This window comes from Pagrus major, chromosome 19 (genome assembly GCF_040436345.1).
Source record: "Pagrus major chromosome 19, Pma_NU_1.0".
NCBI classification, from domain to species: domain Eukaryota; kingdom Metazoa; phylum Chordata; class Actinopteri; order Spariformes; family Sparidae; genus Pagrus; species Pagrus major.
Genome location: NC_133233.1, coordinates 5,800,523 through 5,818,530, shown reverse-complemented (window position 1 = coordinate 5,818,530; position 18,008 = coordinate 5,800,523). Strand labels below are relative to the sequence as shown.

At 43.3% G+C, this 18,008-nt stretch overlaps 1 protein-coding gene across 1 annotated transcript in view; it reads right to left on the bottom strand.

The window, feature by feature from the left end:
- Positions 1-1,938: 1,938 nt before the first annotated feature.
- zeb1b (zinc finger E-box binding homeobox 1b) overlaps positions 1,939-18,008 on the bottom strand; it is a 54,952-nt gene continuing 38,882 nt past the window's right edge. Inside the window, exons 3-8 of the mRNA XM_073488315.1 lie at positions 15,422-15,580; positions 13,445-13,647; positions 11,248-11,353; positions 9,102-10,807; positions 6,482-6,656; positions 1,939-5,776 (exon numbers count right to left, since the gene is read on the bottom strand). Coding sequence (XP_073344416.1) covers positions 5,091-5,776; positions 6,482-6,656; positions 9,102-10,807; positions 11,248-11,353; positions 13,445-13,647; positions 15,422-15,580 — 3,035 coding nt within the window. The 3' untranslated portion in view covers positions 1,939-5,090. The remainder of the gene's footprint in view (positions 5,777-6,481; positions 6,657-9,101; positions 10,808-11,247; positions 11,354-13,444; positions 13,648-15,421; positions 15,581-18,008) is intronic.

Sequence of the window (18,008 nt, the reverse complement as noted above, 5' to 3'; positions counted from 1 at the left end):
CCTCTTAGCAGTTATAGCTTTTCAATTTTCCTTTGAAATGCTGAGCCCAGCAGAACATATGGCAATATCTTGGCTTTAAGTCTCGGATTGAACTGAAAGCCTGTAAAACGGTCCCGCAACATCCTGAACATGCAGCCACAGGCTACACACTCTCTGACCTTTCTGGAGTTCCAGAGCGGTGCCTGAGCGTGGCTGTGACCACTGTTAAAGACATCTATAATAGGCACAATTACAAGATGCTGTAGGAAGAGTTTGACACAGTGATGTTATGGCTTAAGCTGTCCTATAAAGCATTATTCCACCACCAACCCCCTCTTCCAAGTGTCTCTGGGGGCCCATTCAGCATGATGGCAGGGTCAAACCTTCTCTGTCACACACTCCCCCAACACATACATACAAACACACTCTCCTGCAGGCTCAGGTAGTTACAGCTGTACAATAGCATGGACTTCTCCCACTCTATCCATGGACAAAGAGAGGCTGTGGCAGGCTGAATCCCATCCCACTCACACCTGCTTTCCCTTAAAACAAAGACAAATCAGAGGCACCTTCTTAAGACTTAAGGACTCTCCAGAAAAGACCCTCCATTGGAAGCAGAATGAGTCAGTGCTTCTGGGAAGACAAAGAACATCAGAGAGAGAGAGAGAACTATCAAATATGTTCACCAGCTATTGTATCATTTTCAGCTCCTCAACAGACTATAGATTTTTAGTCCATGCCATTACTAATTCATGCTGGGGGGGGGGCCCTCCTGGAAACCTGATCTGGATCAATAGAGTTGACCTTGGGCTGGGCTGCTAACAGTCAGACTGGACTGAGAGGGGGGTTCTGACTGATCTCTGAGGGGTATGTGCAGCTCCTTTAATTATATATTCAAATAGTGGAGCTTTTACAGAATACGATTAGGCTTTTGCTTAAAAGATTCTGAGAAAAAGGTTACAATTCTGAGAAAAAAAGTCAGAAGACTTTCAACTCAATCTGAAACATTGATTCACCTCTCGTGTTTGTATGCTAAATAAGAATCTACAGCCAGCAGCTGGTAAGCTTAGCCTACCAGAAAACCCTTAGCTTAAACACTCTCTTAGCTAACCAGCTGCTGGAAACAGTTCTGGCTCTGGCCAGAAATAAAAAAAAACATTTAGGGGGGGTTATGTGCCAGACTATATCTGAGCCAGGTGCAATCACTTTTTGGAGTCTCTCCCCCCTTCTACAGTCTATATGCTAGGATAAGCTAAACTCAACTAAGCTAAGCTGCTGGCTGTGGCTTCATATTTAGCATATTATTGAATTGATTATTTACCCATGTTGTACAGCTGGTCTGTCAGAGATACCAAACAGAAGCAATGTGGCATTTTCTGTAGCACACATCTAACATGTCATTGTTTCAAAATCATGTTCATGAGCAGTACTCTTGAAATTAGGAAAAATGTATTTGATTTAAATTGTGCTAAATCTTTTTTTCTTCAAGTGTTCCCTTGTGGATAGAGTGCAGCTCGAGCTGCATTCTTCTGTGCAAACCAAGTCCAGTCTCAGAGAGAAGCAACCGCAGCCCGACCCGAAGTCGGCAGGTGGGCTGTTTTTTATGTCCAAACACGCTCCAGCCTGACGCAGTTAGTGTAACTGTAGCACTGAGTTAGTGTCACCTTGTCACACAGTTGTTACTATGGTTACAGCTTGCCGGCACGCTGATATCACTTGCTATAACACTATATTTATTTGTTTTTACACTATACTACTAAAAGAGCTTGAAAGCACCATGCAAATTGACCTGACTGAACCCAACCCAAAAGTTTTCATCAAAACTTCGCCCAGCCAGTCGGGTCCCAATGCAGGTCGGGCACCCACGCTCTACTCTACAAGAGTCGCTCTGTTGTGCAAGCAACAACTTAATATTGTGTAATATTAAATACTCAATAACAACATAACAAACGCAGCAGCTTGTAATTGATGTATTTTATTGTGAGATGGGGAGTCATAAAAAATGAACAAAAAAGAAAACAAACAAAAAACAATCACTATAAAAAAGATGACGTGTTAAAGGGGGAGGGGCATATAAAAACGGGCGTGGTCTTGACACTGACATAGAAAGTAACAAATTGGCACAAATAAAAACATAAGAACATACATCAATATTATTTTGGCTTGGCAAAAAGGACAGTTGGTGTGGTTAAGGATAATCCTTCAATAAAAACAGCACACACTCATGCTATTAGACATACTATTAGTTTTCAAGAGTTCAGTAGCTTCATATTAGAGAGGGGAAAGAAAACTAAAATAACATGAGAATGGATGCAAAAGGTCACAGGTTCCAATTTTCAGGCTTGCAGGGTGCAGGTTTCTTTTTTCCAAGGAAAAACATAATTTTGTTTGTTCGAAAAACATACTTCAGTACACTGGAGTCTTATTTTTCGAGGCTTGTAGTTATTTGCCTTTGAATCGTTTTTTCCATACTAAAATATATTATCGTATTAATACAAACTACAGTATTGTACACTACATAGTGTAATAAATAACCATAAAGAAATATAAAAAAATAAGACACATAAATATAAAAGTTCTCTATGACTAAACAGACATACCCATCTCCTTGGGGGTGGGGATAATACTGCCATTGCTGAAAACATACAGTACACACACTGAAACAGAACATACAACATAAGAGACAAAAATAATACTGACAGGTAAAAACATTGTTGAATTAAACTCCTGGGATTCAGATTTGCCTACATTTTGTTACCTGAAGAGACATCTGAGCGTTTCATGGTGTGTTAAACAAGTGCACTGAATAAGCTTTGAAAGGCAGGACACAGTTAATAATTAGAAATCATACTTCATCCTCATCCATTAGAAAACATGTGCATTATAAGTCTTTTAGCCGCTCAGATTAGAAATAAAAGCAATTTATCTAAAATCTATGATACATGAATAGGTGGTCAGCTTAACTCTACTCTCTCAGGTGTGGTGGTGAGCCAAAGTCAACAGTATTCCGGCGTATTGGTTGATCTGGGACCCGGCAATACCTGATCATAGCTTCAACAGCAATATTCAATGGCACTTCTGATATGCATGTTTGTCTTGTTTTAGATTTTTTGCATATGGCTCGGAGTGGGGCAGGGGTAGGTACAGGGGGGGTCAGACAGTTTTCTACATCCCCTTTCTGCTCGCTCTGAACATTTAAAGCAATAGTTCAACACTTTGAGAAAACACTCAAATTGACTTTGTTGCAGGGAAGTGATGAGAAGATCAATACCACTCTGTCTGGTAAATATGAAGCAGCAGATGGTTAGCTTAATTTAGCATAAATACTACAAGGGAAAAAGCTAGCCCGCTGTTCATTACCACCCCCCTCCAGACATCATTTCTGTTAGCTTTAGCAGGTTTAGAATTAGCAGCTGTTTTATTTTGTTCCGGTCTGCATGCTATGCTAAGCTAAGCGGCTGCTGGCTGCATATTTAACGGCTAGCTTTACCTTGGTCTGGGTGAATTCTCGATTCTGACTGGCTGCAGGGTGTCCTGATAAACCTATGGTCTTATGGAACTACTAAGTAGTTCCAGTGAAACTGTCTGTTCACTGTTCTAAATGAACATATTACAGCCTGTATCTAATCTTATTGAGTGTAGTCCTTCAGTGCATCTTCCTCTGAACACCACAGGATGGCCGCTGCAACACACACGCTGCCCCCCTGAACACAAGCCATCCTCTCACATCCCATTCGCCCTTCAACTCTCTGCTTCAGGCTGCGGCTGACAGTACACGTGGACTGTCATTTGTTCTTGAAAATCTGGACATTGATTTGGGGACAATGACTGGCTAGCTAGCTACTCTTCATGCTAAACATACCGTCAAATTGTCAACAGTAAGTTCGTATGCAATCTTCCTGACTTTGAATATTGCTAGCATAACATTAGCTGTCTGGCTAACAGCTGAGTGAGGGTTCTATGAGCTGAGTGGACTAGTTTATCTCACGTTGTCAGGTGGCATCTAAAGTGGGTCCTGTTTACTGGAGTCTTGTTCATTACCACTGCATGACAACCTTATGGGATGGTAATGAATGTTCCAGCAGTTAGTCAAACCCTCAAGTGTTGCCAGGGAAACAGAGTTTGTGAAAAACTTTTGATTGCAAAACATGAAAATGTAAATTAATGGTAAACTTCTGTGACTATGGTATTAGCAGGATGATGCCCTTCAAGGTGTCCATCGTCGTCCATTCACTCCTGGTAATGAACACCTCGTCAGGCAGTATCCCTTACATATGAGAGTGGCATAGACCTTCTCCTTTAATTCTCACCAAAACACAAATAAGCATATTTCCCAAAGTGTCAAACTATTCCAATGAAACACTGATTTGTAAGGAAACTTTGACAACAGTGTGTCTAAAAGGAACTAAAAGACTGAAAGAAGACCAGTTCGCTTTCCATTGTTTTTCTTCTTAAGGCTCACAATTCAATCAAAAGAACATCAAAAAGACATGTTATGCTAACATCTGCTAGCGTGATGGCGTGGTACATCTAGTGCGGTAATACTGAAGGGTAGACAACACAACTCAACTGCTCAATCCATAGGTAAACCAAGCCACTTGTAGTGCACAGGATTTTTCTTAATTTCCTTCCAACTTAATAAAATACTGACTTTTTTGTTCATTGGCAATAAAAAGGTATAGAAATATCTCCCAACTGTACAGCTTTTAAAGGTTAAAATATGAGTGATAAAATTAGTAACACTGATAAAAAGAAATGACCCAAGGTGTTTTAGTAATAAAACATTATCTAAAACGTGTCGGCTCTAGCTTCCAAAGTCTGTATAATGCATTTCCTCCGTTTGTTAAAATTTGTGTTCGTCTTCATCACTTTCTTTACAAATGGATCTTTTGAACAGTGAGAAATCGTTCTCCTGTGAAAAAGTCACTAGTATTTTTTCAGGCACACCTGGATTTCTACACAGTAGTGAACTGAAACGATCTGTCAGGGTGACCAGACATCATCTCCTGCGTTCCTCCTCTGCACGGGGAGAGGAGGAATCTGATTGTGTCTCATGGAGGAGTCCGATTCCTCTTTTAGTCAGTATCTCCTTTCTCCTGCGGCGTCTGCTTCTAGTCTTCAGGAACCGTGTTCCTGTTTGTTTCGCCTCCACTCTCCTCAGTGACCTTCCCCTCTGCTTCCCCTTCTTCAGTCAACCCTTCTTCTGTATCCATCTTGACTTCCTCCTCTTCCTGAATGCTCCCGAGCACCTCCTCTTGCCTTGTGTCAGCCTCCTCTTCTTCCTCTCTCACCTCATTCTTCTCCTCCTCTCCTCCTCCCTCCACCAATACTCTCTCTATCTCCTCCTCATTCCTGTCTTCCTCCTCCTCCTCATCCCCTCCTTCATCGCCTATCTGCACTACCTGGATATCATCCATGTCCACCGCACCTTCTTCTTCCTCCTCCAACTCCTCCTCGCTCTCCTCGTCCTCCCTGGTGCTGCTCCCTCGCTCGTCCGAGTCCAGCTGAGAGGGGGCCAGGAGCCGCCTCTGCACCCGGCTCAGGGCCTCCGCCTCGGCCTGTACCTCGCCGTCCTCCTCTGGGCTCTCCTGGCCTCCAACTTGGCTCTGCGTCTCCTTCTTGCAGTAGGAGTAGCGGTGGTTCATGTGCTGCGAGTAGGAGCCCGAGTGGGAGAAACGCTTGCCACACTTGTCGCACTGGTACGGCTTCTCCCCGGAGTGGAGCCGCATGTGTTCGATCAAGTGGTGTTTGTGTTTGAAAGCCTTGCTGCAGATGCCGCACTCGTGAGGTCGCTTCCCTGCAGAGACAGAGAAAATAAATATGTCAATGTGTCTGTTCAAGAAAAATGAAAATGCTGTTGAGTAAAACAGCACAGGAATGGGAGGAAAACAATAAAATCTGGCGTGATGGCAGTGAATCTGCTACATTATCGCGTGGAAGGTTGAGAGACCCATAACAGCATCCATCATCAATGTATCCAAGGAAAACTTCAAAACAATACAACAAAATCACAACAACTGTGCTAGAGAACCTTCAAGGAAACTTTATCCAGGCAGGGAACAGCTAGTTTCACCTTGGATGAGGTCATTTGGAGCTGAAAACTATGGTTGCACGCCAGGTATCAGAGCAATAAAGAAAAAAAATAAAACGCCTCTGAGAGCGTTGACCTGCACTTGGCCACGGAATCATCATCTTGGAGCGATCCAAATCACTACCAGAGCTCGCCTCTTGCAACATTTGGTGCTTCACATGAGAAGCTGGCAGTGCAGAGGTGGGGAGTTGGCGGAAAGAAATTCTCAGACCTCTTCTGTGCATGTTGAGTAATACCTGCTGGAATGGAGGTGTCCACCCTTCTTTACGCTCTAGCTCAAAATCCCCTTTCGCTCGCACTCTGACTCATCTTTCCCGGGACCCAACAGTGAGTGATGGTGAGACAAGTTCCGGTTCCATCTGTGAGTTTTGGCTGAGTTCGTGTGTAGGCCTGGGAAGCACATGTATTTACCTGTGTGTTCGTATTTGTGTCTCAGCAGCGAGCTGCTCTTCTGGAAGATCTTATCACACAGGTCACAGGCGTACATGCCGCTGTCCGTCTTCTTCATCTTCTTCCTCTGAGGGCCAGAGTCGGAGTCGTTCTGCTCCTCCACAGTGGACACGCCCTCTGAGTCCTGCTTCTCCTCCTGGAGAATATAAGACATCACATGTATTGTTTGAGTGAATGAGTCAGTACAAGTGAAGACGTGTGTGTGTGAGCATCGCACCAAATGATGCTGTATCCTATCCTACTCATAGCTGTCTCTGTCTCCTCTAGAAGCCACGAGATCCCAAACTGATTTGAAAGGACATTATTTAAAACTTCGACACGTGGTCGAGCTCGTGCATTCACTTCAGACACTGCAGCTGTTTTGCTGTGAAGCTCCCGAAAAATGTTTTGAGGTCTATGAAACCTCATCTGACTTCCCATCAGCATGGGGGGGAGGAGATAATGACTGAATTTTAAGTTTTGGGTGAATTGTTCCTTTAACTACTATTCCCCTTGGCCAACAACATGACCCCGCTGATTACTTATGAGCACACCTACAGTTTCCTCCTGTCCCTGGGCTGGTAAAAGTCATCCACTGATGCAGTGAGAGAGGATGTGAGGCTATATTAAAGAGAAGATATATACACAGGGCTCTTTTTTACAAGGCAGATCTATGCCAATCCACTTAACACGAAAGTATAATACAACAACAATAAATCAATGAGGCAGGCAGAGGTGTGCCGTTTAAACAGATTCCCACAGATCAATAGGGGCTCTGCAGTAAAGTGCAGCCTCATGTCCTCTTGGTGACAGCCCAGGAAGATCACTCACACACCCTGAGAGATCTACATCCATCATTACGGGCCCATTAGGTGTCTGCACAATGAAGAACTATTAAGGGCTATCATTTTTACAAAGCACTGAATCCTGACATTTCTATATATGACTTATTGATTAGATTTTGGATGGTTTCAGACTATCTATCATGTCCTTGTGCTTTTGAACAATGAGAAGTAATGATGTGGACTGAAGGGTTTGACTGATGGCTCCTAAAAGAGAAAAGCCAACTTGATTCCAATTCACTTCGTCTCAAACTGGCTACAGGATTATAGTCCTGTTAATCACCTGGCTTACAAAATAACAGTTTTAGAGTAAGACCTGTTCGCTGTGGCTGACCTCTGAAAAGACTAGAGTCTGAAATGCTGAGAAAGCAAATAAAGCTGTGAAAGTGTAAAAATAACTTCTTCCCTTGTATACAGCAGGCCACACAGTAACTGTGTACAGACAGGATTCATTAAAGTCATAGTTTGACACGCAAATATGCTAATAAATGTTCTTGGTTGGAGTTATTTAGTAAAAATCCACACTGTTACCTGTATCTGTTCAACAAACTGAATGATCTGTATCCATGGGTTGATCAGAAGTTGCTATCATTATTATTAATTAGAAAACTATTTACAGAACAGCTTCAGAATTGAGTTTCAGATCAATGTTTTTGATCACAAGAGTAAGTGAACAAATTACAGAAGTTTGTTTTCTGAATTTAAGAGAATAAACTTCTGTCAGCTACCAAATGAGGATTTTCCTTCATCACAAATTGGAATTGACACACTTTACTCAGATGATACTCGTAAAAAGTCAATTATCTGCATCAGATACCGAGTACACGCTCCATCCTGTATTTAACATATTATAACTCATTTGGAGTATCCTTGTTGCCTGGTAAACTCCATGAAAAAACTATCACAGTGACCAAACAATGACAAAGAGTCCTGCGACCCTTCCATAAAGCTGCAGCATGTTGTTTTAAAACTTGGATTTTTGTATGGATTAAAGGAACAGTTTTACACAGAAATGAAAAATCGATTATCCCAATGCAGATAGAAAGTCAGGTAAAGTTTCGTAGTCCACAAAGGATTTCTGGAGCTTCACAGCAGAACAGTGTTGCAGCATTCTCCTAAACAACTGAAGTAGATGGGGACTTGTTTTAAAACGTTTAAAAACAGGTGAAAGGAAACGTAAAATGAGATTTTATGAGATCCCAAATTAATTTGAAAAGACGTTATTTTCATTTTAAGCTGAAAGCTTCACTGTAGCTGCTAAGCTATAAGCATTAGTGCCCGCCTGTCTGCAGTGGGTGCACAAGCTCAACTGTGCGTTGAGGGTGTAAATAACCTGTTTTCAAATCAGTTTGGTATCATGGAGCTTCCAGAGACTTTGATTATACCGGACGAGCTGTATGGAGCCATTTTATGTTTCCGGTCATTTGTTTTTATACGTTTAAAAACAAGTTCCCAGCTACTGTTTTGCTGCGTTTTGCTGTGAAGCTCCAGAAATGTTTTGTGGAGAACAAAACACCTGACTTTCTATCAGCATGGAGGTAGACTCTGACTGAATTTTCATTTTTGGGTGAACTGTTCCTTGAACCAAACAAGTTAAACAGGGCACCTGACTTAGTGACCTTTAGAGGCTTAGCATACAGTTATGAGAGTAAAATTGACCTTCTCATCCAACTCGCAATAAAGCAAATAACTGTATCTACCAAAATGTCAATTTTAACAAAGACTCTAGACAGGAAAGTTGTTACTATATGGTTGCACACCTTGATTCCATTGAGGTGGATGGTCTCGTGTGTCTCGGTCCCCGCAGGGCTGTTTGCTGTAGTGGTATAGGTGTACGCCAGCTGGGGGATCAGGATAGTCTGTTTGTTGTTAGTGGCTAGTGCCCTGAGGCATTGCATTGTGGTCACAATGTCGAGGGGTTTGGCACTTGGCTGGCTGGCGTACAGTGCAATGGGGCTGGTGCCCATGGCTGAGAGTGGCGATGCCTCTTTCTTTGTGCAAGTTAAGTTTAGGGGTTCATCCACATTGGTCGAGCCAGAAGAAGGGGAGGGGTATACGCGGGCTTTAGCCACCACTCTCTCTACTTCTTCTCTGGCTGGCTTTGGCAGCGACAGGTCGAGGGGTCCCTCAGTGCTCTGGGGTGGCTGGGCTGGGATGGGACCGCCAGCTGTCAGGTTTAGTGGTGAGGGTGAGGCCGGTGAGCTGTGGGTGCCATTGACCTCTGCTGGGGTGGCTTCTGTAGGGCTATCCTGGGTCACAGAAGGGCTCATATTGGCCGTATCCTTCCCTGGGACCAGAGACACCACACTGTTTGCTTCACAGGTATCCTCTTCCTCTGAGGGAGGTGTCGGGGCACCCAGTGATATCTGACCCTCTTGCATTTTATCAAACCACTTCTTAACCACATGGATTGGCAGGCTGACTGAGTCAGAGATCTTGGCCAGCTCATCCTTAGTGGGCTCTGCGTTTAAAGCAAAGTACGCCTTGAGCAGGGACAAGAGGTTTTTAGGCTGGTTGCAGAGTCCTCCCTCTGACAGCAGGGCAGCAACAGCAGACTCAGACTTATCCAGGCCTGCTCCATTCAGCCTGAGACCATCTGTCTTGCAGTGCTTGAGGGCATGGAGTGCTTCCAGCCCACCGGGACAGTTATCACACAGGAGACAAGTTTTAGTGGTCTTTTCCTCTTTGTCTTTAGTCTCATTGGGCCTGGTGCCACTGATGGTGAGATCTTCAGGGAGTTTCTGGGACTTGAAGGTGTCAGTGGTGGTCTGAGCTGGTAAGTTTGGCTCAGGCTCTTTCTTCAGGTTTTGGGCTGTGAGCTGGCCCTGGTTGGGGTCCAAACTGTAGTTTATAATGATTTTTGCATTTCCATCCTGACCCACAATAGGCAGACTGATGGCTGAGATGAGTTGCTGTTGCGGGGCATGGAGAGTTCCAGTGGTTAACCCTGAGTTCACCTGTCCCTGGCTTTTGGCATTGCTTTCCAGCACCTGCCGAATAACGTTACCATCCACTGCCACTTTGAGAGCATTCTGCAGGTCTGCTAGGTTGATGCTGATGGGGGACACCAGCCCCACAGTGGGCAGGACCACGGCCTGGACTGTCCCCTGCAGAGGAGCTGCAGCACCTCCATTAAAAATCCCATTCATGGCGCTCACAGTTTGGGATGTTAGCACCGTTGGCTTGTACTCGTAGTCCACAGGCTCGGTCTTGATCTGGTTGAGGGGCAGCTGCTCCTGCAGGGGCTTGCTGTGTTCCAGCTTCTCTCTAATCTGGGTGCGGAGGACTGAGGGCGGTGTGGGCAGCACTGGTGATGGACCCTGGGTCTGGGTTTTGGCGTTCCCTAAGCGTGGTCTGCCGTTAACTGAGATGACACTGATGCACTTCTTACTGCTGATGTGGGAGCTGTATGAGCCTGAGTGGGAGAAGCGCTTCTTGCAGTTGGAGCACTCATAGGGTTTCTCTCCTGAATAAAACCACAGTGTGTATGACAGAGGGGAGATAGAAAGAGGGTGGGGGCAGAAACAGATTTCCATTAGTGAATGAAGCTAAATGAGCAGGCTAGGCTATGAGCAGTATGGCAGGAAAAAGCTCTAATGCATTTCAATGATGCTTAAACGCTGATGTAATGGCACCACTGGGAAATGCCCTCCTCTAATTGCTGTCCCATAATGCCAAAAGAAACACAATTACGTAACATTAAGGAAGAGCACACAATGGTCTGAAACACCATGAAGGATTTCTAAATACAGGGAATTGTCTCAAACATAAATAAAATATAAATATTGATTCAATGGACACTGAAACATCTGTGACCAGCACACAGCAAAGACATACACACAAGACCTCCTCACGTGCATGCACACACACTGAATGCTGCCATGGTGACAGGGCTTGTCCACTCACCGCTGTGGATGCGTAGGTGCTCCTTCAGATGATGCTTGTATTTAAATGCTTTGCCACATTCAGTGCACTTGAATTTACGATTGCCTCCCGACTGTGTGATGTGTCTCTGTCGGATGAGGGGAGAGGGGACATTCAGCGAGACGCACAATGAAAACACAACCTTTGAACTGCTACTAATTCATGTCACAATGTCATTAATCAATCGGGGCAAAAGCTCATGTTTATTTGTCATGTTTGGAAGCAAACTGCTAAAGAAACAGGACTGAGCTTCTACATTGGTTTGCATAATTAAGAATCACTTTGTCAGGAGTAGTGTGGTAGTGTAGTGTGTCACAACTAATCCAGCTGCACTGAGTGGTTCAAACAGAAAATGTGATGTAGGCTGATGCATTCAGTAGGGTCCAACAGTCTGAGACCGCCAGTGAAAATACTTGTATTTGTTTAGAATGAAGTTTTATAAAAAAGTTTGAGTGAAAAGTTGAATCTTTGAAAAATGTCCTTACACTTCAGAATATCTTAGTATTTAGTTTGTCCCCCTTTTACTTTAATGACAGCATGCACTCAAGCTGGCATGGACTCCACAAGTTTGTACAAAACCTGCTGACTCATGTTGTCCCAGCATGATTTGACAGTGTTCCACACACCTTGGAGCTTTGCAAGGACTACTTGAAGACCAAAGAAGACCAAGGAGTCCTGACTGTCATGGACCCTCCTCCACAGTCACCTGACCTCAACCCCATTCAACATCGGATGACTGAGAAAGCCAAACATTCAGTGACATCACAAGAAGCTTTGTGGGGCACTGTCAGATCGTGCTGGGATAACATGGCCATCCAGTCAATGTTTATGGATGAACTACAAAGTACTTAAAAACATTTAGTATTATAAACACCAGTTGCAACTTTATAAAAATGCTATTGTTATTAAATGCTTAATAAATAGTTTAAAGCATTTCAGTTTTTATTAACAGCATAATAAATATTAACTAATATTTAATGAACTATAAAATTACCATTTATTAAATGATCGTTATTAAAAAATGTTACTGAATAACTTTATTATTATAGTACCAGGGCAGCAGTATGCTCTTAAAAGAGGATTCTGCATTAAGAATTGTAATCCAATAAAAGGATATTTGCTAAAAACTGCATTTCTACTAACAACTAAGACTGGGTTTCACCAACAAGGACTCACTTCATCTAAGATTAACTCTAATCAGAGTTTAGTTAAACTAAGTTTTAAATGAGTAAATCCAGATTTAAGCATAGCAAAGTTTATTTATGTAAACTAAAGTTAAACAGAGTTTAGTTCATGTGGAGATGCTACTCAAATTCAAATAAACATACAAATAAAATCAATTTACGTGCTGTCAGGACCTTGTTAGTATAAAAGAGGGGACAAACTGTTGGCTGCTCTGTATTTCTGAATGACATGTCATGTTGTTCGCTAGTCAGCTAAAAAGATAGCTTAGCTGTTACATCATGCTCACTTTCAGCTGTTTCAGGAGTTGTGTTAAGTTACTGCTGGTGAAAACACAACATGATTTTGCTTCTTCATAATAAAAGCTTTTAAATGACAAAATGACAGGAATGTTTTTGTGAAGAATTCATTGGGAACAAAATGTGCATTTTACCACCAAGGGAGCACATGTGGAAAAGCCCTAAAGTTAACTAGCTGGATCTCTTTCACCGTCAGTCCAGTCTTCCAGAACTTACTGAACTGGTATCTTGATAGAAATTCAGCAGCATCATAAAACACATGTGGTTTGAGTCTGTCTCTTTATTGTGATCCACTAACTTGATCATTTTGCTCAGTTCATTTCTCAAAGACAGCCGTGTTGAAAGTTAAACCTCCTCAAGTGTTAGTCTAAAGTTAATCCTGTGACGGTTTGAATAGGAGTTTAGAGTTTTAATGCAACAGAACTAAATTGAATCTAGTTTAAGAGAAAAACATAAACCAAGGTTTAAAGAGAGGTTCACACTTATTCTTTCCAAATTTTAAGCTGGTTTTAAAGTTTGGTGCAAAAGAAATTTAAACTTAAACCATGATTTAATCAGGTTTAAAACTTAATCCTTGTTAAGTTAACTTAATGTTAAATGCTTCTAAGAAAAGATCCCAGAACAGGATATTTTTCCTGCCTCAGCTGAAAGTGTTTTATCAGAATCCGGTCGTGACCAGTTCGTCAGTCAGTTTTTACCTGATCCCGTCCGCCCTTGTGGACCGTCATATGTCTCTCCAGTTGAGCGCGGTATGCGAAGCTGTAGCTGCACTCTGGGCAGCTGAAGCTCTCTTCGGTCTTCTCGTGCCGGTACTTGATGTGCTCCTTCAGGGAGCTGTAACGCTTGTAGCCACGTGCGCAGTACGGGCAGGTGAGCAGCTGAGAGAAGGAGTCAGGAGTTCCTGGATGAAAAAAACACAAGAGGAAAGTGTTGTAATGACATATGTTGGAGTGAAGGGGGAGGAGAAGAGGGGGTTAAAAACACATGGTCAATAGGGAGGGTTCTTTGATGTTACACAAGGCCTGCCACAGTCACACTCCTCTGCTATTTCACCAATCTCTGAGAGATCCTCCCCCACAGGTAAACAGCACCCAGGTAATCAAATTGATAAAAGCTGATTAGTGATCCATAGCAACGCTTTCCTGTCATGATAAAAATAGCCAGTTCAGGGCTGGATTTTGTTTTTTGCTTTTGTACTTCTCGCTGACATAAAGCCCAGCGATTACAGCTTTCACAACTGAAATTCCATCATGTGATTGCCTATTGTGCGTTAGAGGCCTTTCAAAAAACACCCACGCATGGAAGGAAAAGTGAGCTTGGTAAACAGCAGCCGCCTGCTTACATCCAAGCTGGTGAACAGAGGGTCTCGGTGGCATGGCTCCCACACAGGTAAAGCATTACTTTGTTAACAGGTGATGTATTAAGTTCCCCTGCGGGACAGGTGAGGGCCTCGGGATGGGAATGCACACACATTACTGGCCAGGTAGCTGTGAGTCAGAGCTCGCACGTCCGTGACAAATTTGCTCAGGTGTTGCTGTTTCTCTTCCTCCCCTCTGCCTCTGCCTCCCCCCCCTCTCTTTTTTCCCCTGCTGTGTTAACAGGTAAAAGCCAAAAGCCCGGGAGCAATAAAGACCCCAGTGTGCTGCACTCAACAAATAGCGGTGTGTGTAATGATGTCGGAGAGTGGCGTTAATGGGGTGGAGTTAACACCTGAGGTGAGACAGAGAGCAGGTAGAGCCAGCCCCGGGGGGCGAGTAATTACTGGGTAGGTGCAGTAATAGTGTGAGAGCTCAGTGACTGTGAGCTCCTGGGTGGAAATGGTGGTGTGTGTTTCAGTGTGTGTGTGATTTAAGGACACTGCACCTTGCTTGTGTGTGCTACTAATAACGATACGAATGGCACAAAGCACATAATAGTTCTTTCTGGAAAGGGCTATGAGAGTGTTTTGGGTCATTCCATACAAACTCACCTAGGTCTTCCCAGTTCATGTCACGGATATTCTTGAAAAAATATGTAAAGATTTCTATCAAATTCTATCAAAGGATCAAATCCTGCAAAATCCTACAGCTGTACTCCAAATACGTCATACAATACATCATTTTTATGATTCTCTGTATGTGTATTCTAAGCCTCACCAATTGCATTTTTCCCTGGATTGGGTTGAAATGTGTCCTGAACATCCAAGAGACCCCAGGGATACTTAGTGTTCATTTAAATAGTTGTTGCAGAATATCTATAGTAATCAAATTAATAACAATAAATCATTTTTTCCCAAACTAAGAATCATTCATTTTCAAAAATTAATATACCCACTAGTTTTCACTTTGTAGCAACCAAATGTTGACTCAGTGTAGTATTAATATAGTTATATCACATCTACAAGTTATTTGGTCCTGCTTAAAATGTTTTTTATATGAATCTTTAAAGAAAGTCTATAACATGAACTGGGAAAAGTTATGAATTCTGGGTGAGTTGACATGAAATTATTATAATTATAATTATTTATTATTTATTTGATAGTATAGCTTGAAGACTGCAGCAAAGTGCCACAGGTTGGATTCAAACCCTTCTGTACATGGGACACAAGCGCTACCAACTGAGCTACCGGGGCACATTTTTACAGTTTTTTGAATAACATGAGTGGGATGTGATGGCTGTGTGATGATGTCCTGTACCGTTCTCGTCATGGATGCTAGCATCAGGGGTGCCCTGACGTTGAGGCTCGTCCTCCGGGGCCTCTGGGTAGATGACGGCCGTGTCTCCTTGCTGGAGCATCTCCTCCACGAGGGCGTCTCTCACGTCATCCTCACCGTCTGACCCGCAATCCTCCTTCACTGTGAAGGGACAAACACACACTGATTGGAGTGCAAAGAAACGATCGATTACAGGCAGAAAATGAACATGTTTTTTCTATCGACGCAGGCTGCACATATGAAACCTTTGTATATGAAATGTCATAAACCAATAATGTCACAGAGAGTGTCATCAGAGCTGAACGGGATCTTGCAGTCCAAGCCCTTGATCATAGCAAGTTCACCAGCCTGGAATGAGGTGTGCAGCATTTGGAGAAAAAGACAAACATCCTGGATGCTGTTGTTCACAATAGGATGAGAAAACTAATTAGCATCAAAGGCCACAGGCTACTGTATGAGCATCAGGCTCTTTGTAAGAACTGAATGGCAAGCCTCTATTCACAATGTTAGGTAAGGTACTTGTTGAGACCACGACTGATAATTAGGTGATGAATCTTGTCCCGGTGTATTGTGGTGGATAGATATCACGTAGGAACTCACACACGCAAACACACACGCTGCTGTGCTCTCTGGAGAGGCTTGGCCTTCAGACTGTGCTTAATATCCCAGCAAATGAGAACCTGCATGTGGGAGCCGAGCGTGATTTTCCTCCACATCACATGAGCCTGGCTAGCTACTCTAACGAGCACTAATTACTGAGCTGCAGCTTATAGGAAGTGTAACCTGAGGATGGAGTTTAGGATAAACCAAAGCTTCCCTCCCTGTTTCCGTCTCTGCTCTCCCAGAGCTTCCTGAAGTGGATACCGGAACTAAGTATAGTGTGTCAGCGATTAAACCGAGCATTATTCCTCAATGGATCTGTTAGTTTGCCTGTGTGTATCAATACACAGAATAAGTACAAGGGTGAGCTATGGGCTAAAAGCAAAGTTAGGCTACTGTGGTTGTGTTTACTGGGCAGATGTTTCATGAATTGATTTAAGCACTCCCCCTGCTTAGAGGAGATTTGAGAATTGTGTTTTGTGAATTGTGTGTGCGTTGAAAGACGGGGCCAGCTGTGTCCTCTGTGGAGACAGGAACAGGTGTAGCACTTCATGACTCACCGACGCACAGTGAATACCAGTACTCTTAGATACAGCCCTGCTCTGGCTTCCTCTAGTGCACTTTGACAAAGCCATGAAACAATATGAGCACACTCATTTGTTGCTATGGTTATTGGAGACCGTTCGAAGAAACCTCCCGCGCTCTAAAACACCCGTGAGAGATAATACAGAGAAAGAAGCTATGTGTTGGTGAACATGTGTGTGTAAAGCAGAAGCCAACAGCAGGTGCTGAGAAAGTTGAATTCAGGAATTCTCATCATACAGTGGAGGCTCAGGAACACATCAGGGGCTGCTAACCCCCACATATTACACAGCATTTCTCCCATGACCTCAGCAGCATCAGCAACATCCCTTAGATATGTTTGCCATATTGTTCATCATCTTAAAGAAACAGTTTGACATTATGGGGAATGTGCTTATTCGCTTTCTCTTTAAGACTGAGTTGAATAAATCTATACCATTAATGCCTGAGTGTTAGATATGAAGCTAATTTTTCAAGACTGTTTCCAGTCTTGAAAAATCTAAAGCCCTTTCCCTGTTCAAAGCAGGAATATGGCACCGTCATCACTGTATAGAACGTATGAAGACAGAACCTCTGAGGCAGCAGTGGAGGCAGTAACTGTGTATCTTGCTAGAACAGCAGTCTGGTGGCGATGGTAATGCGTTACGTCCAATTATTAACCACACCCCCATTCTCTGACTGAAAAAGAATGATGACTGTTAAAATAGTAAGACTGGCTCGAGTGGGGCTTTAAACAAACAGGCTTCTGGCAGTAGCCCAGATATGAGAGTGGTACTGAAGAAGACAGCATTAAGTACATTTTCCACTTGTCAAACCATTCCTTTAAATGAATTGTCTTTCAGTTGTTTTCAACTTTACTTTTGACTGTTGACAATACATCATAAAACATGCTGAATGTAGGGAAAGTGCTGATCTGGCTGTGTTTAGCTCCCATCCTGTGCTCAAAGGCAGCATCCAAACACTCAAACACACCTCCAGGCTACTAAATGTTGAGCATGTGTGTGAAGTGGGAGTCCCAGTTGGGGGTCTGTGGTGCAAAGGTATGACAAGCTGTTGTATTCACTCCTTGTGAATGTGTGTGTGCATGTATGGGTGTGTGTGTGTGTGTGTGTGTGTGTGTGTGTGTCTGTTTGTCTCTCTCGGCTCTTTGTTAAGTACAGAGCGAGGCCAGAAGGGTTCACAGCCTTGCTGAGGCGGCCCTGTGTTATCAGGCTGCTCCCCTGACATGAAACATCACACAGGCCATTTATGTGCTGACGCAGGGATGTGAATGCACCACTGCACAAGTGAAAAAAATCAGTTCAAAAGCCCCAGAACAAGGGCCCCGTGAGGTTGTGGCAGGACATTTTGTTGCAGTTCTGATCTAAAAAATAGTTTGTTCTTTATT